Here is a 23,995-nt window from a genome sequence, read left to right on the forward strand (position 1 = left end):
CTAATCTTTTAAAAAGATTTTTTGGAAAGGACCGGGATGGGTGGAGCAGAGGTGGAGAGAAATCAAGACTTGGCATTTTCCTCCTTCCCTCTCTCCTAATTTGCTGGAGGCCGCCAGCCCTCCTCTTGGAGGAAAAAAAAAAAAATCCCACCGAAGGGAGGAGGGGGGGACGCGAGCCGCAGGACCCTCAAGCGCGCGCCCGGCCCCCGGCCCCACCGCGGCCGCTGGGGAGCTCAAGATGGCTGGGCGCTGAGGACGCACCCGGCCCGGCTGGCTCGGCCCGGCCCCGCCGCCGCAGGCTGGCTCCGACCGCAGCCCGGAGCCTTCCAGGCCGGAGCAGAGGCCGAGAAGAAAAGAAAGTGGGGGGGAGGGGTGGGGGGGGCGCAGGGGGAGGACCGGGCGGGGGGAGGGGAGGGCCGGGAGCCGAGCCTCCTGTTCATTAGCAGTTGAGAAAAATTCCTTTCTAGTTTGATCAATCCTTGTTTTCCTCGGCGCAGGCGAGCCGCCCGCCCAGCGCGGGGACGGGGAGCGGGGTCTCTCCGCGGCGGGGGCGCCCTGCGCGGGGCCTCCGGGGAGCGCAGAAGTAGCGACGAGGGGGTCAGGCCGGAGCACCTCCCGGGCTTCTCTCTCCCTCCCTCTCTGGTTGCTTTTTTTTTTTTTTTTCCACTTCTCTCCCTCCCCCTTCCGTTTCTATTTGTGAAGGGAGGAGGAAGGCAGAGGCGGGCTGGTGTCTCTGGCCGGGGACTGGAATTTCATCTGAATGACTGCCCCAGCGCGCACGCAGCGCCCCGGAGTCGGCCCGCCCGCGCCCTGTAACCCGCAGCCGGCCGGCCAGCTGGGGGACGCCCGCGCCACGGCCCGGGGACCGCCGGCGCGCCTCGCTCGTCGGCTCCGGCTCCAGCCAGCTTCGGCGCGGCCCAACTAGCTTTCCGTGCCCCCCTCGGACCTCGGCCGGGAGCCAGGCAAGGAAGGCGCGGCTCGGAGCAGCCGGGAGGGAGCCACCGTCGCCGCCACCGCCACCAAAGGAAGAGTGCGGCTCCCCCGCTCGGTGCGCCGCGGGGCGCGCCCCGATGTCAGCCGCCGCGGGGCCGAGCGCAGGCCGCGGGCCGCCCCTGCCCTAGCCGCGCCGACGGGGAGGCGGCCTGTTATATGGAATTTGGACCACGGCGCTCTCCTCCAGGGCTGGTGCCCCGGCCGCGGCCCTGGCGCAGCCCGCCGCCTCCCGCTAGGCACTCGCCAGGAGGAGGAGACGCAGCCGGCGGCGCGCGCGGCGCGAGGACCCAGGCTCCCTCCTCTGGGGGGCGGGCACGCGGAAGGCGCTGGTGACTGAGCGACTGGCGGGGCCGGCGGGGACCGGAGCTCCGGGCTCGGTGGGTCCCCAGCTGCACCGGACGGATCCCCAGGGGTGGGCAATTCGGGAGGTCTACTCGGGCCCCCTGCCCGCACCCGCCATGGCGGAGAATTGGAAGAACTGCTTTGAGGAGGAGCTCATCTGCCCCATCTGCCTGCACGTCTTCGTGGAACCGGTGCAGCTGCCGTGCAAGCATAACTTCTGCCGGGGCTGCATCGGCGAGGCTTGGGCCAAGGACAGTGGCCTGGTGCGCTGCCCGGAGTGCAACCAGGCCTACAATCAGAAGCCGGGCCTGGAGAAGAACCTGAAGCTCACCAACATCGTGGAGAAGTTCAACGCCCTGCACGTGGAGAAGCCGCCGACGGCACTGCACTGCGTGTTCTGTCGCCGCGGCCCCCCGCTGCCGGCGCAGAAGGTCTGCCTGCGCTGCGAGGCTCCCTGCTGCCAGTCCCACGTGCAGACGCACCTGCAGCAGCCCTCCACCGCCCGCGGGCACCTCCTGGTGGAGGCGGACGACGTGCGGGCCTGGAGCTGCCCGCAGCACAACGCCTACCGCCTGTACCACTGCGAGGCCGAGCAGGTGGCGGTGTGCCAGTACTGCTGCTACTACAGCGGCGCGCATCAGGGACACTCGGTGTGCGACGTGGAGATCCGGAGGAATGAGATACGGGCAAGTACACTTCGCGCGCGCGCGCGCACGCACACACACACACGCGCGCACACACACACACACACATCCCGCCTGGGGGCCACCCATCCCCACAAGCTGACTCTTGTGGCATTAGCCTAGAGGCCCTCTTCTAAACTCTTCTGTGAAAGTTTGGAGGGATAAGGTCCTGAGAAAAAGGGCTTGGCTACTGGGTGCATTCTCACACCTGTGCCCTTAGGGTCCCTTTTGCGAGTCATTTATGGAATCCAGGGAGGCTGTTAGAAGTAGTTTGAATGTGCGTTTCTGTTTTGCGCAGCTCCCTCCCCCAGCATTGTTTCTGTAAGCCCTACGGGAAGTCACCAAGGCAGTGACCCCGGTCCTGCTTCTCCAGCTGCTGTTTATGTAATGAGTGTCCTGGTGCCGCTGCTGTGGCTGACATGATCCATGATGCTGGCATACCAATGAGGAAGTAAACAAAAGCAGCCATGTTAGTTTTAAGCTCTATTGGAAACACATTGGGGGTTGGGGGGAGCTTCCGGAGGTCGAGCCGAACTCTGGTATCTAGCTGGGCCAGGCCTGGCGGTCCAGAGGCGTCCCCGACTGTCAGCTCTTACAGGGCGTCCCAGCGGACGCTCTCCGGGCTGCGGCTGCTCTCTCTACTTGCATGCTGCCTGAGCCTGCATGAACAAACCTTAAAGTATGTGTCTAACCCTTCCCTCCCAGCCCTGCCCTCGTCCACAGCCCTCCCACATTTGGGGAGGGGAGGTGGAAGACGGAAAAAGAATCCTGTGGGTTTAAGGTTGAGCCGCCTTGAAATCTGGTTTCAGGCAGCTGGCTCCCCTGGGCTGCCGGCTGGGTGATTACGGAACCGCACCCCCTCCCATTGTATACACCCTGCTGCAGCAGCCAATGTCAAAACCGCCTTCCCCTCTTAGGCCTCTGGGCCTGGCTAGGGAACTGGACTGGGGCATACTTCCGTCCCTTTCACTGGAAGGGGGCTCCTCCCAGGTTCCTTTCGGGTCCCTTGCCTCTTGGGGTTGAGTCACCCAGAAGGAAGGAGTTGATCTGAGCCATCTGAGCCATCTTGAAAGCTCGGGCCAGGGGGTCTTGTGATAAGAGAGCAAGGTTAGGTTTGGTAGGACTGGGAGTGTGTGTTTTAGGGTGGGGGCCCCCGGAGGCCAGTGGGGCCTCTGCAGTATGAGGAAGCTGGGCCTGTCCAGAATGTAGATGGGGGCTGTTTGCGTGGTGCTAGGGAGGAGGGGACGTAGAATCTAAATGAGTCACTGTGTAGCAATTAAAAACCATACATCTACAACCAACAAAAGGCAGAGGGGCCACCGCGGCTGAGGGCGGGGATAACAAAATTTGCTGTATAATTAGTTTGCAATTGCATGGGCCAGCTCTGGGGGTTTGTGCCAGGAGAGGCCTCTGGTTTCTTAAAGGAAGTGTGGGGGATGGAGAAGAAGAGTCACTCCTCCCCACTAGTGTCGGAAAAGGCCAAGGGCTGGGGAAATGGAGGAGCCCTGTGGTCCTCCTCCTCCAACCCGGGGCAAGCATAGCCCACACTTTACCCAGTATTGAAGCTGCTGCTGCTGCTGCTGCTATTAATAAAGATGGTGGGGCGGAGGCTGGGAAAGTGCAGGGAAGGCTGGAGAAAGGACCGCTGACCGTCCAGTTCTCTGTCTGGGATTGGCTGTAGAAAGTGGGTAGAGGGCACAGAAAAAAAACCGTGACCGAATGGACCGGGAGAGGCTGTTGGATGGACGTGTGCTTGCACCCCTTCAATGCTAGGGAGTCTTGGGGAAGGAAAGAAAACTTAATTATACCTGGCTTGCTGTTAGGGCACCCTTAGATGCATGTCTCCATTTACCCTCAATGGATGTGTCTTGCATGTAGGATTGGGGAGGAAAGGGTGGCATTGGCTTGCAGAGTGTACTGTGGGATTCTTTTCGTCAGGGACTGCACTTTGCCAGCAGCTCCATGATGTGTGTAACTGTCTGCTTGTGTGCTCTAGTGCCTATGGGGGCAAGCTCAGAAGTAGTGAGTTGCATTAGGGCCAGATGTGCAATTCTGTGAGGTCAGCATCTCTGCCCGAGGCTCATCCTCCTCCATACTCCTCCTGGCCATTCTCTCTAGTGCCCCAGGGCACTAGGCTTGGAAACCCTTCCATAGTCCAGTGTCACTCAGTATGAGTCTGACTTATTGAATGCAGAGGTAGGGGTCCCGCCCTGGGGGAGGGCCAGGCTGAGTCCTGAGGAAGCTGAATGGAAGAACCCTGCCTTCTCTTTAGGCTACGCAGGAGGTCTTTGCCTCAGCCAGTTTTTTCCTGTTAGCAGGGGTCTGTCTTAAAGGGCCTTTACCAGTGCTGTGGAAAGGGCACCAGAATTTTCCAAGGTACAGGAGCAGAGGCACAAAGAACCATAAAAATAATCTGTTTCCGCTTGTGTTTCCTCTCCTGCCCTCCCCCTTGGGGTTAGGGTCGAGATCCACTGGCTGGAAATAGTTAACAAGTGCTGAGGGTTTTGAGTGCCCAGAGTGGTGGCCCACAACTTTAATCCCAGCTCTGGGGAGGCAGAGGCAGGAAGGTCTCTGTGAGCTCAAGGCCAGTATGGTCTACATAGTGAGTTCCAGGCCAGCCAAGGCTACACAGTCAGACCTTATCTCAAAAAACAAACAAACAAATCTAACACCAACACCAAAAAAAAACAACTCCCCCCTCCCCCCCGCCCCACAACCACGGCTTAGCCCTTCCTGGTAGCCCCATCCCCAATATTCACAAGCACCTACTTTTATGTGCTTGAGCCAGTGGCCTGGGTGGGGCATCAGGAAGAGGTGGTACTTAAGAGTTAGGCCTGTGCAGGCCAGGACATTGCCCCACTTTGCCTTTGAGAGGACTGGATGCCAACCAGATGGGCCTCGAGATCACTCTCTGGGACATACCTGTATCCTTGAAGTGTTTTCCCTTTGGGCTATAGGCCCAGGATTGAGACGTCCAGGTGGGCTCAGGGTTAGCAATCCTGAATGGACATAATCCCTCCCAGCCTCTAAGTTGTTAAGGGGTTCATCTGAGTAATAGGGGGCTGATGGGAGTTGGGAGCACTCTTAGGAACCCTCTCAACATAGAAAGGACCCAAGAGAAGTCGTGGCCATGTGTGTGAGGGGCTTGCAGATACGGGTGTTTGAGCTGGTGTGGTTTGTGTGCTTCTCTGTCGTGTCTAGGATCCCGGAAACAGGCTGGAGGGGTTGTCCTGGACCCTGTGCCTTACATCCTTCCTCGCACAGAGGAGAGGTGCTCTCTGGGGAAGGGAACCCCACTGCTGGGATTTGTAGTTCCTTGGAGTGAGGGTACATGCCTGTGCAGGAAGGGTACATGGGAAACCTGGGAGAGGGAGGCCTGTGGGTCTCTGCTAAGCTGGGGCTGCGGTTACAGCCTGATTCAGGCAGGTCAGACCCACTCTCCCTCTGCTAATAGCAGACAGGGTGGAGAAAATGTGTGTGTGTTGGGGGGTGTGTAGTGTGAGGGCTGTGTGCTGTCCTTTCTGTGATCTCCTAAATCCTTAGAGAAGAGGCCCAATCCCCTGCCTCTACCCCAGGATCCTGCTCACAGCCTGTCATACACTCCCTATTGATTACTCGACCTGCTTGCAGTTCTGGGCTCATTGTGTGTCTGTGTCTGTCTGTCTGTCTATCGTAACTGTTGTTTTTCCCCACATGAGTATCTTCAAGAAAGGGTGTGCTCATGGCTGACTAATTAGGCACTGCTTTCCTGTGTGGCTGTGGCGTTGGGGACAGAAATATGCTCATGTGTTTGTGTCTGTGAGAGAGTGGATGTCAGGTGAGATGGAGGGGTGCAGAGCGGGGTGTTAGTGAATTTCCTGTCCTTTGCGGGGAGACTGCCACTTACTAAGTGCTTGCTCAGGTAATAGGTGGGCTGGGGCCTGCCAGGGGGCTTGTGACTTTCTTGCCTGGGGACCTTTGGGAAGGGATTCACTTCAGGGTGAGCTGCTGCCTGTGCAGGTGTTGGAGATGAGAGAGCCCCAGTGGGTGCTGGGGAGTGGGGAGAGTCTGGTCGGGCAGCCCCACTTGGGCCTCTGCCCTGGGCTGAGCAAGCAAGCCTGACCAGCCTCATCCCTGGCTCTGGGAAAGCCTTCCTCCCTGGCCGGCCTGGCATTCAAACCCAGACAAAGGGGGGCTTTCTCTCTCGTCTCTTTGTTCTGCTGCCCCAGAGGCTGCTCTGTGCACAGCAAAAGCTAATTCGCCTCTGCAGCTGGGAAGCCCTCTCACGCTGATGGCCTGTGGGGATCGCTGAGGCTCCAGCCTTCTCTTTGCCCTGACTCCTGTGCCCGCCACCGCTTATCTCTGCTTTCCCTAGCTTGAGGCTTCACATGCTGGTCCAAAGCAAGCACTGTGGCAGGGGAGGGAGACTTTTGGAGGGGAGAGGAGAGAGCTTGTCCCCTGGAGCCAGGTCAGGTTTGACCCTGGGACAAGGGCTGAGGTGGGGCCCTAAGGACAGTCACAAAAGCTTAGGAAGAAAGTCCCACACGGTTCTAAGCAGAGTCCTGGAGCCAGTGCTGGCCTGACTTCCCCCCCCCACCATGGCCACAGGGGCTGCTGGAGCCAACCTCGGCCTTGCCTGCAAACCTAGGGCCTGCCTCTGCCCTGGCCCTCAGCCCATTCTCCCCTGACCTTCCTTTTCTTCAAGGTTGACTTGAGGGTTTATTATTATTTATTAACTTTTACACAGCCCTTACTCTCCAGACCTCACCCGTCTGCCTGGTCTAGTTTGGCAGCAAAATACCAACAGGGCCTAGCTGGTCAGGCTCCAGAGGCACCTGAGATGGCAGAGCAGAAGAGAGACTCTGTGAATATACACTCTTGGTTGGGTGGGCAACAAGGCCTGGAAGCAGGTCTGAGATGCATGGCACCCTGGAGCCGTGGCGGGCATGGGAGTTCTTCACAGGCCCAGTCGATCCCAGAGTGCCTGAGGCCCACAATTCTAGGGCATTCACTCTGGGGACTTCCCCCAGAGTCCTTGCTCCCTCCATTGCTTCTGGACTGGACATGGTTCCCCTCCCACACACTTGAATGGGCCACAGTCCAGGAAGCTTATGGTGGGCCACTTTAGAACACCACTGCTCCCCTGTCTTGGGAGGCCTCGAAGCAAGCTGGAAAATGGAGTCCGGCCTCAGCTGTGTGTTTTTCCCAACTGGGAGATGTGATTCCCTGAGAAGGCCCATAGAAGCTGGGCTAGTGGGCTGCTGGAGGAGAGGACAGGCTTCTGTTCCTGCCTCCTCAGCCCTGGGCCTCCAGCATCTTCCTAGTTGGTTGGTTTGGTTTTTAATTTTCTTAGTTTTTGGGTTCTTTTGAGACAGGGTCTCACTATGTAGCTCTAGCTTTCCTGGAACCCACTCCATAGACCAGGCGATCTCCAACTCACAGAGATCATCCTGTCTCTGCCTCTCAAGTGCTGGGGCTAAAGGTGTGCACCACCATGCCCAGCCCCTCTGCATGTTTTGATCTGGTAGAATTGGTGTGGAGAAGAGGTGGTAGGTGGGTATTTTCCTCCCACCAATCTCAGTGAGCAACCTCCCGCCCTCCCCTGGCTGCAGGAAGCTGGGGGAGGGGCCTTCCCAGCCCTACCTGCCTTGCAGGTCTCCTGGCAGCTTCCTTCCCCTTCCTGCCCTCTCCTCTTACAGCAGACTGGAAAACCAGGGGCCTCTGAGGTGGTGGAGGGGAAGTTAGACCCACCTACCTGTTGGGGCTACTGTTTTCACTAGGCCATGGCTGGACCCAACATCGCCCTGCTGGGGATCTTAGACTCCTGAAGCTAAGGGCAGGCACTAGGATCCCAGAAGAGGGGTGCTTCCTGGGAATGCCTAAGAGGAGAGGAGGCTGAGCCACACCAGGACTAGGCAGGAGTTGGGGGTGCGGGGCAACCATAAACTAGAGGGCCTCAGTTGGGGTGGGGGAGGAGCCCTCACTGGCGGGCTGGATAAGAATCCTTTCTTGGGAACCTTTGACCTTATCTGTCTCCTTCCCCTGGGACTCAGCCTGGCCGCTCCCTCATCTGTTCATCCATGACTTGGGCAGGCAAATTGGTGAGAGGTATGCAGTGGCGAGGGCCTGGACCCTGCCTGCTTCCTATCTCTGGGGCGCTTTGTGCCAGTGGGGTTCACCTACGCCCGTACGTTATAGGCCACCAGCGTGCTGTGTGAGCCCCGTTTGTTGTGTAGGAGAGGGAGCAAGGTCTTGTTCACAGTGAAGGTTTTTCTTACATCTTGTTTTGCCTGCCTGTGTGTAGGTGTACTATGTTATGCGTGTGCAGTACCCGCAGAAGAAGGTGTTGGAACCCCAGGAACCTGGGTTACAGATGGTTGTGAGTCTTTTAGTGCTGGAGAGCAAACCTGGGCCTCTCCGCCCAAGCAGCTGGTGCTCCTAACCCTGAACCATCTCTTCAGTCCCCAGGAAAGCCTTCTACTCAGGCCCCTTCATTGTCTGGGGTCTCCAAAGATCCAGCCTTACCTGTATAGGGCATTGGGTGCAAGTGTATGTGCACTAGGGGGGTTCAGGGCCCAGGCTGGAGAGAGAGAGAGAGAGAGACAGAGACAGAGAGAGAGACTGCCCACATATAATAAGCTGGATTGTCAGTCTGATCCCTCTGGCTGACAAGGGCAAGGTCTGCTGGGTCACTGAAGGGGAAGAGCCTGCTAGGACTTAGCTAGGCTAGGACTCACCTACTAGGACTCTTAGCTCCAGGCTTTCTTAACCTAGAAGAGCCTTACCCTCCACCCAGCCCCTGCCCTCAACATCTCGATTCTTTGTTTCTAGGCTAGCAACCTCTGTAGAGCAGGTTTGCCTGAAGTCTGGCTGGCCTTGGTTTTCCCATCTATGAAAAGGGTGGGTGTGGTGTGAGCAGGGGTCATGTGGCCCCCACAGAGGAAGAGAAGCACCCCTTGCTGGTGGACACTTCCTCGAGTATCTGAGAGCCGCTTTGCAGAGCTTTGTGCTCAACTCCTGGATGTTTCTGGAAATGTATTCAGCAGCAACCAGGTCCTCAGGCCTTTGAGAGACCCACCTGTGAAGGGAAGCAGAGGACGGTCCCAAAGCCTTTTGGTTTTGGTTTTTGAGATAGGGTCTCTCCCTATGTAGCCAAAGATGACCTCAAATATGGTGATCTTCCCTCTTTGTCCCCAGAGCAGAAACTAAGGCTTGCACTGTCAAGCCTTAGGGGTTTTTTTTTTGGTTTGTTTGTTTGTTTGTTTTGGTTTTTTAAGACAGGGTTTTTCTGTGTAGCTTTGGTACCTGTCCTGGATCTCGCTCTGTAGATCAGGCTGGCCTCGAACTCACAGAGTGCTGGGATTAAAAGCGTGCACCACCACCACCCGGCTCAGTTCTTATTTTCTACCACACCACCCTCTTCTCCCCTTTTCCCCTTGTAGTCCAGACTTGCCTTGAACTTATGGTGATCCTCTTGCCTCAGCCTTCCTAGTGCTGCTATTTTGGGTGTGTGCCACTATCCCAAGCTAAAGTTGAGTTCCTTAAGAGGGTTGGGATTTGTGGAGAAATCAGATCATGGTCTGTGAGTCAAATACAAAACCCCAGAATGAAGAAAAAAAAAAATAAACAGGATAAAAAAAAATAAAATAAAATAGATAAAAAAAAAGGGGGGAAGGGGAGGGGGCAGGAAGTGGGAGAACAAGGAAATCTGTGGCTGTTATGTAGAACTGAATAGTATTGTAAAATAAAAGAAAAAAATAAACAGGATAAAAAAAAATTAAAATAAAATTTAAAAAAAACCCAGAATGTGAGGTAAAGATGTGGTTCAGTGGTAGAGCACTGGCCTAGCATGTGGAGCCCCTGGGTTCCAACAAGTGTTCTAAAACAACATGCCTAGCCGGCCTGGAGATTCTGGGACAGAGCTGTAGTATAGCTTCCTGGGAGTTGCAACATGTGTCCATCACTTGCTACATGTAGCCATTAGTCACTGGAAATGAGCGGTGCAGCTGGAAACCTGAGGCTGTGCTCAGTTCTCTCTCTCTCTCTCTCTCTCTCTCTCTCTCTCTCTCTCTCTCTCTCTCTCTCTCTCTCTCTCTCTGTCTCTCTCTCTCACCCGCCAGGGGGTCTTTCTCGGCAGCCCATCATGCTGGTTCCAGCTCCCAACCCTCCTATCTCAGTTCCACATGCTGGGATTACAGGCGGCTACTGCCATCTCTGGTTTAGTTTATTCTGTATAAACTTCAGTGTAAAAAGTGGCCACTCTGCTAAAGAACACAGCTAGAGTAGGGCAGGATGTGACAGCCCATCACATGACCAGGATAGGAAGGGACCTGCACCAACTCAGAACAAACAGGGGTCATGGAAAGTTCCTCAGAAAGCAGACAAAGGAGCTGAGGCATTGTTGGCTCCCAGAAAATGACAGAAAGAATTGAAGTGCCCTGGTGAGCACAGTCCTGGATGCGGAGGGTCACAGAACCTTCTAAAGGCACATTGAGATCCTGGCCCAGCCAAAAAATCTTACCTTGTACTTAGCTTACACTCAAGAGGCTGGAAGTCATGTGTAAAAGATCATTCTTGGCCATGCTGAACTATTTAAAGTTGGCAGTCATCTTGAGCAAGAGAGACCTTGTTTGAAGAGGTGTGTTTGGGGCGGGGGGGGGGGGGGGGGGGGAAAGCTGTAGAAATAGGAAATCAATAGCATCTGGCACTCTGGCAGAGGACCTGCATTCAATTCCCAGTACCACATGGTGGTTTGCAACCAACCATAATTCCATTTCCAGGGGAGCCAACGCTGTGACCTCTGCCAGCACCACACACACATACCTTGTGCACATAGGTACATACTGGGATTATATTTAATGAGCAAAGGAATTTATTTGGGGATTAACTCAAATAAAGACAAGACAGAATGAAGGAATTTGTCACAGAATCTTGGAAGGGTGAGTGAGGCACAGTCCAATGCTGTTCTCTGGCGAGTTCAGCCCTGGTCCATTCCAGCGTCCAAAACCACAAGATAGCAAAGAGAGAGCACATTCCAGGTCTTAGGAGTCCTCCCAGGGGCATGTACCTCAAGGTCATAGGCAGGTGTAACAGCTACCTGCTACCTCACTAGGGGCGGTACTTCAGGGCGTGGCTCAAACAGCCACCCACTACAGATACATACAAGCAAAACACTCACACACAAAATAAATATAATTGATGAATTAAAATTTTAAGGAAAGACCTTGGAAAAACAGCTTGGCCTGGCAGCAGATCACTCTTGGGAGCAGCAGGGTCTCTCTTTTCCTGGTCTCACTGAGGGACATAAAGAGCAAGGACTTGAGTCCTGAGGCCCGTGCTCAGCCTCGGGAACAAGGAAGGGGTGGGCTGTGTTGCTGTACCATAGAAAAGGGCAAATGTAAGGTGAGGCCAAGAGCCTGGGTCACAGGCTGTTTGACTCTCTGCACCTTAGGGTGTTCTACTCAAGATGGTGCCCCGAGGGAGAAGTAGCCTGGCTTGTTACCTGGTGTGTGCCACCTATTGGCGATACAACTTCCAGGATACATACTTACTTCTAATTGTGTGTGCGCATGTGCCTGTACGTGCCTGCAAAGGCCAGCGGAGGCAGACTCCCCTGAGACACCTGTGAGCTGCCTGACGTGGGTGCTGGGAACCATATTCTGGGTCCTTTACAAGAGCAGTAGGCGTTTGGAAGCGCTGAGCCAGCTCTTCCCTCCATTGGCCAGATGGTCTAACCTCTCCAGGCCTCGGTGTCTTCCTTTGTGAATGAGGCTCTTAACACAGTCCTTACCTCATGGCTGTGGGGTGATTGGATGAACCCCCTTCTAGATGAGACGAGGGATGTATAGAAAGCAGGGTCTACAAGTACTCAGTGTGCGTGCTGGCAGAGCCTGCCCTGAGAAGAAGGCCCAGGGTTTGAATACACACGGGAAGCCTCTCTGTTTCTCTTTCTTGAAAGTAGCTGGTCCTGGGGCTATGTGAGGGCCAGGGGAGGCTGGCCGGTAGAGGTTTTAGGTCACCTGGAGTCAAAGGACCTCTGAGAAGAATCTGTTACCAAGAGGGAGGTATGGGGCTTGGCTGCACCGCGTTCTGACACCACCGTTACCTCGTGTCCCTGCAGAAGATGCTGATGAAGCAGCAGGAGCGGCTGGAGGAGCGAGAGCAGGACATCGAGGACCAGCTCTACAAGCTCGAGTCAGACAAGCGCCTGGTGGAGGTAGCGGACCCTGAGCCCCTGGCGGGTTGGGGGGATGCAGGCTCTTAGGTGAACTGAATAGGAATCCCACTGCTTTTAGGAGGGGCTGGCACAGAGCCCAGTGCTGGGCATGGGGAATTGGCAGGTCACACGTTACCCTCAGAAGCCAGGAGGCTCAGGGTCCCAGACCCTACCTAGCATTAGCAGTGGGGGTTGGGATAGTGCCATCCGCCTGAGGTCATTCCGTGCTCATGTGCCTGCCCACCCTCGCCTCTCTCTCCAGGAGAAGGTGAGCCAGCTGAAGGAAGAGGTGCGGCTGCAGTTTGAAAAGCTTCACCAGCTGCTGGATGAGGACTTGCGGCAAACAGTAGAGGTCCTGGACAAGGCGCAAGCCAAGTTCTGCAGCGAGAACGCGGCGCAGGCGCTGCACCTTGGGGAACGCATGCAGGAGGCCAAGAAGTTGCTGGGCTCCCTGCAGCTTCTCTTCGATAAGACAGAAGATGTCAGCTTCATGAAGGTGGGGCTGGGGGCCACTGCACAGCTGTTCCAGCTGCTTCCAACCCAGTGTGCTCCCCTGCCTTTGCCTTCTGCGTGGGCCAGAACCTGTCATCCGCTCTGTCGTAGATGATTCCTCAGCCTTCACATGTACCAGTCCACCATCCTTTATCTATTATTCCAGAATTTTTAAAGTTAAAACTTAAAAAAACAAAACAAAACCAAAGTTGGGCCCTCGTTGAACAGCAAACACTGGGTAGAACTGACGTGGGCAGTTAATGGTCTTTGTGTTTCACATGGTAGAAAAAATTCAAACAGAGCCGGGTGGTAGTGGCGCACGCCTTTAATCCCAGCACTCGGGAGGCAGAGCCAGGCGGATCTCTGTGAGTTCGAGGCCAGCCTGGGCTACCAAGTGAGTTCCAGGAAAGGCACAAAGCTACACAGAGAAACCCTGTCTTGAAAAAAAAAAAAAAAAAAAGATTGCTGTAGAAGTGTTAGGTTGGACTGTGGTGTCCTTTTGGATCATATGTAATATATCATATGATGTGATATAAACACCATTGCTCCCTTCTGAAATCCAGATGTAGCCAGATTTCAAAGGCCTGTTGGACTGGGTGGCGCACACCTTTAATCTCAGCACTCAGAAGCAGAGGCAGGTGGATCTCTGAGTTCCAGAGCAGCCTGGTCTGCAGAGTGAGTTCCAGGGCATCTAGGACTACATAATAGAGAGACCCTGTCTCGAAAAATAAAAAGGAAGGGGCTTGTGGAGCCCTCTCCCAGACACAGTGGCTGCAGAGAAGCAGCAGTGCCTGGTGGGAACGTGTGGAGCCCACAGGCAACTCCGGGCTTGGTCTTCAGCACCATATGCTAGGCTCCTTGCCACACTCCTGCAGTTCTGCACTGGGGAGTGGGGGCAGGAGGATGGTTCAAGGTCATCCTAATACTTCATTCTAGGCCAGACTGGGATCCATGAGGCCCTGTTTCAGACAGACCTCCGAAGCCAGGCCAGCATAGCAGGTCCTGGGTAAACGGAGCCGTTTTGCCTTCCCTTCCCACTGACTGACTGTTCTTCCCTTGCAGAACACCAAGTCTGTGAAGATCCTAATGGACAGGTGAGCTGATAGCCCAGCCCCCACCCCCACCCCCACCCCCGTCCCGTCCCATCCTGTCCCATCCTCCCGAACCCAGCCAAGGGAGGGCAGAGAGGGCCATGCCCGCTGGTGGGGAGGTAGGGCGGGCTCACGGGTGACGCCTCCTCACAGCAGACACCCCGTCCACTGCCCCCAGGACCCAGACCTGCACGGGCAGCAGCCTTTCTCCCCCTAAGATCGGCCACCTGAACTCCAAGCTCTTCCTGAACGAGGTGGCCAAGAAGGAGAAGCAGCTGCGGAAGATGCTGGAAGGTGAGGGTGAAGCCTCTGGGCAGGGGTGAACCATCGCCACGTCCAAGAGGCAGTGTAGCTTAGCACAGGCAGACCTGTGTGCACATCCGCCATGCCACTTCTGGCGTGGGACCTTGGGCAAGTGACATTGCGTCGCCTCCTCGAGCTTCAGCTGTTTTGTTTGTGTTTTTTCAGCTAGAAAGTGAAAGTAGTAGATGTCAACCAAGATGTCACATATTCAGACCCACAGAGGTTCAAAGCCTGCATGGGAAAGGAAAAGGGTTGTTTGGGCTGGGCGCTTCAGCAACACTGACTCCAGACTCTCCGCAGGTTCCTTCAGCACGCCGGTGCCCTTCCTACAGAGCGTCCCCCTGTACCCTTGTGGTGTGAACAGCTCTGGGGCAGAAAAGCGCAAGCACTCGACCGCCTTCCCGGAGGCCAGCTTCCTTGAGACGTCATCCGGCCCTGTGGGCAGCCAGTATGGGGCGGCGGGCACAGCCAGCGGCGAGGGCCAGTCTGGGCAACCCCTGGGGCCCTGCAGCTCCACACAGCACTTGGTGGCCCTGCCAGGTGGTGCCCAACCAGTGCACTCGAGTCCTGTGTTTCCCCCATCGCAGTACCCCAATGGTTCCGCCACCCAGCAGCCCATGCTTCCCCAATATGGCGGCCGCAAGATTCTCGTCTGTTCCGTGGACAACTGTTACTGTTCTTCCGTGGCCAACCATGGTGGCCACCAGCCGTACCCCCGATCCGGCCACTTCCCTTGGACAGTGCCCTCACAGGAGTACTCACACCCACTTCCACCCACACCCTCCGTCCCCCAGTCCCTCCCCGGCCTGGCAGTCAGAGACTGGCTCGACGCTTCCCAGCAGCCTGGCCACCAGGATTTCTACAGGGTGTATGGGCAGCCGTCCACCAAACACTATGTGACAAGCTAACGCCAAGCAGGCAGTGGACGCTGGGGACCCTCCCCCAGCCCCGGTGGCTCGGGAGTTATGCATCCAGAGACCTGCCCTTCTCTCTGCCCTCCTCCCCGTCCTCCATTCCTCCAGGTCTTTTTTCCTTTTGGATTTTGTTTTATTTAGGGCCTTTTTGGATTTTTTTTTTATGCATCTCCTGGATGAGGAGGTGATGGTGGGAGCTGGCCTGGGTAGGGGCTGCAGGTGGCCCTGGAGGTGGGCAGTGTCTCAAGGCGCTGAGCTCTCTCCCTCCCTCCCCCCCTTCTCTCTCATTCTTTTTTAAAGCTCTCTCTCTCCCTCCCCTTCACACCTCCCATGGCTGGAAGAAGCCTTGGGGTACCCACTCTCCTCACTTACCCTGGGAGATGGCCCAGTGCCCACTGGCCTGTTTCTTCTCCCTCCAATTTTTCTTCTGGACAGGTTGATCACTGATGGAGTAAAGAATGACCTATAGATTGTGGAGGGTTTTTCTGTTTTGTTTTTTAATTTTTTTAAACCAAGAATGATTTCTTCTGCCTCCTCACCATCTTCCCAGACGGAGTTCAAGGCCACATCTCAAGCAGCTTTTGGCACCTTCAGCCTGAGTGGAACCTTTCAAAGCCAGGAGCCCCAAGTCCAGGAACGTTGAAAAAAGAACTTTGCCAATGATAGTGACCACAGCGAAAGCAAATAATAATAATATTAATAATAATAAAGAGAAATAAAAGAAATAATGAATAAAACAGCACAGCCCTTGTTGAGGTCAGTGGAGGAGGGTGGCCCAGATTTGGGTCCTACCTGGATTTTGATAGCGCTCCTTCCTATAGTGAGCACCTTGTATGAATCTTGGACTTCTGTTCTCAAGAGACAGGTATTTATTCTGTAATCTGTCTAGAGCACACACACACTGAAATCCAACCTTCTAATAAACATGATGGCGCAGCCCTGCCCTGGCCTTGCCTATTACCCACTGGCACCCCAGGCCTAGAATCTTTAGGCATTGGTATGGCAGGGGCACTCTACGGCTGCTGTCTCAGCTCTGCCTTCCTTGATTCTGCCCTCCTGGGTCTAGACAAAATTCCAGACCTGTAAATACCACTTCCTCAGGCACCAAGTACATCTGCTCTTCACCTTGGGTTCACTTGAGAAATATTTGCTGAAGGCCTCCCAGGCCACACAAGCCCCTGGCATCTCTTTGAGGTTCTGCCAATGTGCTTCTAGCTAAGATAGGTGAAGGAGAAACTACCTTTGAGTCTTGCAAAGTTTACCTGCTTTCTAGCCACAAACTTTGAGCATGTGATATGTGCTGGGCACTGTACAGGCTGCAGGCTCAGACAAAGCAGGCCCTATTCTGGGGAGAGGGGCCACTGGGTTCCTTAGCCTTGGACTTGACCCTGGAAGGGATAAAGGGATAGTATGATTTAAAGGGAGCGGGCACCTGAAAACCCAGGCGCTTGCATTCCTGAATCTGCTGGTAATTACAGACACCAGGGTTTGAGGAGGGCTCTCCACTTCTCAGTATTTCCTTGAGGACACACCAAGGCAGCGTTCTGATGTTAAAGACTAACCAGCCTGAACTGGAAATTCCCCTAAGCCCTCCTGGGTGCTGGAATTACTGGCTGGTCCTCTTATGAAAGGTTCTCTGCTCAGCTGCCTGGTTGGTCGGTTGCTTTGGGGGACAAGGACTCTATGTAGCCCTGGCTGTCCTGGAACTCAGAGATCTGCCTGCCTCTGTCTCTGGAGTGCTGGCATTAAAGCATGCACTACCATGCTTGGCCCAGCTGCCTGTTTTGCATGCATCCTTTAAAGTGAACTCACACCTTTTTTTGCATGCTAGTAGGAGGCAGGCCTTTGCTGGTACCTAGTCCATCTGTCCATCCCCTCCTCCACGCCACCCCAGTCTGGGTGGAATCAGGAAGTCTGGTACAGTGTGGGAAAGGAGCCTTAGTGTAAGCTTGTGAACTATCTAGACCTTGCTGACCCATGACATTCCACCTCTCGGAAGGGGCCCTAGTGGGAAGAAAGGATCCGGCCATTCCCCTCCAGCGTCGTGTGCTGTTCAGGAGAGGGGACTTTAGAAGCTTACCTCCCCATGGCTTCTCCCTCCCTAGGCTGGCTAGAAGCCAGAGCCAGGAGCAGTTGTGACGACAGTTAGCCGCCCAGGTTCCTGCACCTGTTTAGGGCTGAAGGGAGGGGACAGATGTCTGAGGCAGGAGGATACTGGTGGCCAGATAGACACTTGACACACATCTGCTCCTGTCTCACTGTCTGGTTTGTCAGGAGCCCTGCTACATCCTCCATGCCAAGAGCTGGAAGCCAACACAAAGCTGCCTAATTTCTTTCCCACTTGGCCCAGTTTGTGCTGGCTGACGGGAGGGGTCTTTCTCCAGGTGCACCCATCAGATTGAGACATGGAGGAGACACCGCTGAGGGTAAGTTAGACTGGAACGCCACTCCCACCCCCCTTTAAAGCCACCCCAAACAGCCAGCTGCACAGCTGTAGGCCCACAGCCTGTTTGGGCAGCCGGAGAAGCAGGGAAAACTCCATCCAGCTGTCCCTAGCTACCCAGCTGTCCTGGCTTTGTAGAAGCAGCTGTCATCCACCTCCCAGCAGAATGAGGGGCAGAGGGGGCCCAGAAAGGGCTTAAGTAACCCCCTCCCTCCAGGACGCGGGCCTGCTCGGGAAAGCAGGAAGGAACCTTTCCTGTGGTTACCTGGAGGGACAGGCAGAGTCCTCGGGTTCCCACAGGTGCACTGCCCCCTAGGCAGGCCCCTGGGCCCCTCACCCTCACCCCTTCTCAGACGCCACCGCACCTCCCCTTTCCAGGAAGGGCTGGGAGGCGACGGCCTCCCCTCACCCCACAGACCGGGGGCGGCGGCTCCTGTGGCCCAGATGTGCAGAGCCGCGAGGAGGCCACCAGGAGGGGGACTGAGGTGGGGGGGAGGTTCCTCCGCCACCCTGGTCTGCCCGGGCTCTTTCATGTCACAACCCTCCCCCGACCCTGCCAGAGCCAGCAGCTGGGCGGGCTCCCGCCCCCTCCTGCAGCCTCTCCCAGCTGTCTTTGGGGTGGGGCTGGGCAGCTGGAGAACAGCTGCAGGGCAGGGAGCGGGGCTTGCAACTGCCAGAAGCATCTCGCCTCGGAGTGAGCTGGTCTGGGGGCAAGGCCCGGGGCAGTCGGTTGCTCCGCCCCTCGTCCCGGAGCATTTGACCCCCAGACTCAAGATTAAAAAAAAAAAACAAAAAACACAAAAACCTCTTCCAGCTTCACATGACACCTGGGGGCCCAGGGCACCCTGCGAAGAAGGGCTCTCTGCCATCTCAGCATCTTTCCCACGTGGAGACTGTCATTCTAACTTCACTTCTGAATCCCTCCCAAGCCCAGTTCACACCCTCCCACTCAGAGCTCAGTCATCAAACCGGATCTCAATCACCTCTCCTGGACCGAGGGTGGGGGTTAGTGGTTAGTAACTTCAGGAAGGCCCCAGCCCCTGGGAGATCCCCTGTCCGACCTCTGCAGCCTGTAAATTCCTGGGGAGGAGAGCCGGCAGGGAGGGACCGTTGAGAGTCTCCTTTACCAATAAAGGTTACCAGGAATGCTGAGTGCCAGGAGGTGCAGTCTGCAAACTCAGGGGCTCTTGGATAGACCGTCCTGGACCAGGGGGTGCCTCCATGGCTTTGGAGAACTGTCCTTGGAAGTGCTTGAGAAAGACTTCGCTCCAGAGATGGCCTGGTGGAGGAGCTTGGACAGACAGGAGGATCCAGCAGAATCTACCTAATGGGTGTCTTGGAACCAAACAGGACAAAACAATAAAGAAGGAGGGCCAGGCATGGTGGCGCACGCCTTTAGTCCCAACACTCAGGAGGCAGAGTCAGGCAGATCTCTGAGTTCAAGGCCAGCCTGGTCTACAGAGCGAGTTCCAGGACAACCAGGGCTACACAGAGAAACCCTGTGGGGGTGGGGGTAAGGGTGGGGTGGGGGGAGGAAGAGAAAGGAGGAAGAGGAGGGCCACTAGAATAAGAAGGAGAGACCCTAGAATCCTGACACTGGTTCTAGAATCTTCTGAATCGCCCTTCCCCCTTCTTTCCTTCCTTTCTATCCCATTTTATTCTTTTCCTTTTTTTTTTTTTTTTTTTTTTTTTTTGAGACAGGGTTTCTCTGTATAGCTCTGGCTGCTCAGGAACTCTGCAGTCAGGCTGGCCTTGAACTCCAGAGATCCTCCTGCCTCTGCCTACCCTAGTGAGAGCCACCACTCCTAATTTTTTTTTTTTTTTTTTTTTTTTTTTTTTTTTGAGACAGTCTCTATTGCCCTGACCTGGAACTCACTCTGTAGACCAGATGAGTCCCAAACTTGTGAGACTCCTCAGCCTCTCTGCTCAAGCGCTGGTCCTGGTGTATGTCACCATGGCCAACCCTTTCTGTTTTGAGAGACAGGGTCTCACTATGCACAATCTAGGCTCTGCTTAAACTCACACTTCCCCTTGCCTCAGCCTCCCAAATGCTGACAGGACAGTTATTCACGGCCTCACAGGGTTGCAGCCTGCCTGGTTCCTTCCAATTAAGAGGGCCAGCTGGCGGGGCCTGGTGGTGCACGCCTTTAGTCCCAACACTCAGGATGCAGAGGCAGGAGGATTTCTGAGTTCGAGGCCAGCCTGGTCTACAGAGCGAGTTCCAGGACAGTCAGGGCTACACAGAGAAACCCTGTCTTGGAAAACAAAAACAAACAAACAAACAAAAACAACAACAAAAAGCTATCATTCTAGAATTGTCTTTGGAGGCAATGGGAAACATCAGGAAGTGGTGTAGGGGCAGTTAGGGTTTAGAGGTGAGAATAAGGGAGGAATGAGGCCAAACCAAAACCTGGCCCCAAGAACGTTCATTTCTTCCTCAGGTTTTTCTCCCTCCCTTCAAGCTGCACCCATAAGCCTTCCTTCTCCTTCAGAGCATGGTGTATTCCAGAATTCCAGTAGTCTCTGAGGAGCTCACCTCGGCAGACGGCTGGCAGCCCAAGACATCCCTTCCACAGTGAAAGTAGAAATCCAGGGAGTAGACCTGTGGGCATCACACTCCGAGTCGGGGAAGCCTTTGCGAGCCCAGGGCTGCTTTTGGCCAGGCAGTGGACTGACTCCAGAGTGCCGCGCTGAGGGTCTTTGCCGGTTTCCTCCACGGGAGACCAGTTTTCTTTAATTGCTATGTGCTTAATTTCTCTCAACTGCAGCAAACTGGGATATTTATGACTTCTCTTTGCATTAGATCTTCAGTAATTGGGTCTTTCTTGGAAGGGAACCCATCTGCTCTGTGCCCTGGGTTACTTTTCATTATTTACACTGAGGCAAGAAGGGGTGATATGTGGGATAATGTATCACCTATAGAATGGAGGTGGGGGGCTACACAGACACCATGTCAAATTTCAGGTCAGGACTAGAATGGGGGAAGGGTTTCCAGGAGCTGAGTGTTGAGAGTGATGTGGACTTCCGGTCTACCCAGAAAAAAAAGATGGCAGGGAGTCATTTGACACATAGATGTCCTGGTTGTCAATTGGATGTTGGTATCAAACACTGTCCATATGTGTCCCTGCTGCAGGGCATCAAACAGGAGTAGGCATGGATGCAAACGGACAGCTTGTAGCCTACTGGGGATTTATCAGTTAACCAGCCCTGCCAGCTGCAGCTCCCTGGGTTCTACCCATTAAACCATACACTTAGGATCAGTCTTCCAACAAACAGTCCACATGGCTGCATGTCCCAGTGGCTTGGACATTAGACTCTTCTGGGTAGCATCACAGTTTCATTTCCTCTGTGTAGCTCCACCGGCCCCATTTCCCCAAGACCGGGATGGAGGGGTGATGGGATGGTCCTGTGAGCTGCCAGAGCTGCTGTGGGTCTAGCCAGCTTTCAGGTGCTGGAGATATCACAGGTTCCTGTTCCTTTGGGCTAACCAGACTCCCACGCATGTGCCTGTCTTCTTTGGTATTCTAATTGTGATTCACAGAGGTAAAGAGATGGCTCAGTGGTTAAGACCGAGTACTGCTCCTCCAGAGGACCCAAATTCAGGTCTCAGCACCCATGTCAGGTGTCTGTAACTCTAGCTCCAGGCCACAGTCTCTGCATGTGCTTATCCATAATTCAAACAAACAAACAAACAAACAAACAAAAACAAACCAAAGCCAGTGGTGGTACATGCCTTTACCCAGTACTCAAGAGGCAGGGGTAGTGGTGTCTGTGAGTTTGAGGCCAGCCTGGTCTACAAAGTGAGGTCCAGGACAACCAGGGCTACACAGAGAAACCCTGTCTCCAAAAACCAAAAAAAGAATCTACTTGTAGTTTACACCTCAGGCACAGGGCTTACATGTCTAACATAGGATATGACTCTCCGTGGAAATATGCGATATTAGTCATCTTTTATGTTTCAGAGTCTAGCACCGTGCCTTGTTATCCATTCATTCATTCATTCATTCAGTCAGTCATGCAGCAAATATCCACTGAGAGAGATCCTTTTGGTGTTGGGCATCACTCCAGTGTTGGAGCATGTAAGTGAACATGAACTCTGTCCATCTTAGAGTTGATAGCCTCATGAGGAAGGGACAAATGACAACCAATAAATAACCATGGTGACAGATACCACAAAAAAAAAAGCAAGTGGGGGAGGGGAGGGGATGTGAGAAGGATGTGGGGGTTCTTATATAGGGAGAGGGGTAGGCTTTACCAGGACGGTGAAAGGGGAGCCGAAAACTTCAAGAATGTGATGGGGCAAGATCCGGAGATATTTGGAGCAACGGCGGTACACACAGAAGGGATGAGCACATGCTTTCAGGAAGAGCCGGGGTGGAGGCGAGTGTGGTTGGCAAGCGTGGGGGAGGAACAGGGTCATGGGTGATGAGGTCATCCAGGCGGTGGGGGCGCAGCACCAGGACCAGAGGCCACTGGAAGAGCTTGGCTTCTGCTCAGGAGCTACTTGCTCAACAGTAAGGGTGTGAAAAGCACGTTCCTACGTTCAGCCGGTGTGGACCCCACCTCCTAGGCAGGTGGGGCTGGATCCAGCCCTAAAGGAGAGATAAGAGAGACGCCAAGGAGGGGGGCAGCGACCTCTGGAGGGCTTCGCTCTTAGAGCAGGTGTGGGAGTCCTAGTGGGGGCAGGGAGGAAAGTGCCTTTAGAACAGAAGAAGGGCTGTATGAAGTCCACAGTCAAAAGTCTATAGAAGAACAAGGGACAGAAGGCTGTTGGTGCGTGTCGGTAAATCCAGCACTTTCCATATTGACACAGCAGGATTGGGAGCTTGAAACCAGCCTGGGCTATATAGGGAGACCCCGTCTCAAACAACAACAACAACAAAAAAAGATAAACGCTTGTTTTGAGTTGAAAGTCCTAGGCAAGGCCTGGAGAGCAGGCTTCTGAGCAGGGGACTGCCTTTTGGCACAATAGCTCTGGCCCTCCCAGGAACGTGGGGCCAAGCAGCAGGAGGAAGGTGGCCAGTGTGGGGACCGAAGGAAGTAAAGCCAGCGTGGATGAGAGAGCTCAGAAAGGACCAGGGTCAAGGGTGGAAGCCTGGATCAGGCTTTCTCTTCCTCGCTTGCCAACCCTGGGCCCAGAGTCAGCAGAAAAATCTCGGCTCCAGGGAGGAGGCAGCACGGAGCCCCAAGCTGCTGAGGGAGCAGGGCAGCAAGATGCCATTGTGTGCCCGCAATCAAGAGGCTTCAGAGAAATCAAAAGCACCAACTGGGGAATGATGTGTGGATGTGTGCATACTGTCTTTCACTTGCTCTCTCTCGCTCTCTCTCTCTCTCTCTCTCTCTCTCACACACACACACACACACACACACACACACACACACGCTGCCTCTAAATGGGTCAAGTGAAGGCTGTGGGTGTGGGTTGGAGAGGGAAGGCTAGGAAGTGGGGTGGGCGGGGGACCCGGAGGAGCCTGAGCCCTGGTGCCCACTCATTCTCCTGGCATAGGAGCTGGCAGCAGCTGCAGGGTGGGGTGGGATGTGAGGATAAATATACACCTCCCCATGCATATGGATAATGCACACAGCTGCCCTGCCTGCTTAGTGTTCATTAGGACCAACTGTTTCAGGAGCAGTTTGGGCAGGCGGGAGGGTGTCGTGCCCATTCACAGACTCGGGGCAGGGGGCTGCCTGCAGCTGTGCAAGCCCCGCCTCCTGCCCGGATCAGCCTCGCAGCCATCGAATGAATGCTGCTTCCTCCCACTTGCTCTTCGCTCGACTCACTGCCCTGCTAGTTCTTGGAGGTCTCAGGATGGGGAAGGGGCCCATGAGTGAGTCAGGAGGAATTGTAGACTGCACCGTGGGCGCTCAGTGAACTGGGGGGAAGAGTTGGGCTGGATTAAGTCTTTTGGCTTCGAGATGGGCGACTGGGGACGTGCAAAGCTGATCCCCTCCTTTCCAAAACCATCTTCGGAAAACTGCTTTAGCCCTGTCATCTGGGAGCTTAAGGGAAGTCCCATCCATATTGGAAAGCCCCCGATCAGCCCAGCTTGCTCTGTGTATGGGTGCTGTTGTGGTTCGAATCTTCTGACCTTTTGATACAAGTGAGGCTGAGGAAGGGAGGCTGATGGGCTCCAGCCCGGAAGAAGAGTGTACGGAGGTGGGACTAGAAAACGGGTTGGGAATGTCCAGTTTGTGCCTTGTGGATGGTTTGCATCCTAGCCAGCGTAAAATCTGTCCAATGTGGGTCCGGAGGTGATAGGAGGAAGATGGGGACAGATGGCAAACTTCCTGGGCTTCAGTTTTCAAGAAGGCTCACAAGGAAGAAGCTGTGGGCGTTTGGAGGGGCGTGTCTGTCCTGCAGGCTGCCCTCCTCCTCTGCCCTCAGGCAGTCAGAGTGGACTCTGGGGCTGGTCTGGAAGGGAGGCGACAGATTTAGGCCAGATCGCACTCACAGGTGACCCCAGCTGCTTTCTTTTAAGGGTGGGGCTGGGTTCTATTTGACGCCTGCGCACGTGGCCTCAAGAGCAGCAGCCAGGGGA

General features: G+C 55.0%; 1 protein-coding gene and 1 long non-coding RNA gene across 2 annotated transcripts; one reads left to right on the forward strand and one right to left on the reverse strand.

The window, feature by feature from the left end:
* Positions 1-417: 417 nt before the first annotated feature.
* Trim8 (tripartite motif containing 8) lies at positions 418-15,755 on the forward strand. The gene is made up of 6 exons (XM_006983340.4): positions 418-2,021; positions 12,118-12,213; positions 12,476-12,709; positions 13,768-13,799; positions 13,975-14,090; positions 14,400-15,755. The coding sequence occupies exons 1-6, from the start codon at positions 1,452-1,454 to the stop codon at positions 15,005-15,007; spliced, it is 1,656 nt and encodes a 551-aa protein (XP_006983402.1). The 5' UTR covers positions 418-1,451; the 3' UTR covers positions 15,008-15,755.
* On the reverse strand, positions 15,576-17,756 carry LOC121824288 (uncharacterized). Its single transcript, XR_013048383.1, has 2 exons — positions 17,722-17,756; positions 15,576-17,190 (listed from the first exon to the last, which is right to left on the reverse strand). It is a non-coding gene; the product is annotated as an uncharacterized LOC121824288 (long non-coding RNA).
* Positions 17,757-23,995: the final 6,239 nt, after the last annotated feature.

Source organism: Peromyscus maniculatus, chromosome 1 (genome assembly GCF_049852395.1).
Source record: "Peromyscus maniculatus bairdii isolate BWxNUB_F1_BW_parent chromosome 1, HU_Pman_BW_mat_3.1, whole genome shotgun sequence".
In the NCBI taxonomy this organism is placed as follows: domain Eukaryota; kingdom Metazoa; phylum Chordata; class Mammalia; order Rodentia; family Cricetidae; genus Peromyscus; species Peromyscus maniculatus.

Bases quoted from the DNA above. Each gene is read 5' to 3' on its own strand.
- Trim8 (XM_006983340.4), top strand. From the start codon at position 1,452: ATGGCGGAGAATTGGAAGAACTGCTTTGAGGAGGAGCTCATCTGCCCC. The intron at 2,022-12,117 runs GCAAGTACACTT...GTGTCCCTGCAG, and splicing joins TCCGGAGGAATGAGATACGG to AAGATGCTGATGAAGCAGCA. The intron at 14,091-14,399 runs GTGAGGGTGAAG...GACTCTCCGCAG, and splicing joins GCTGCGGAAGATGCTGGAAG to GTTCCTTCAGCACGCCGGTG.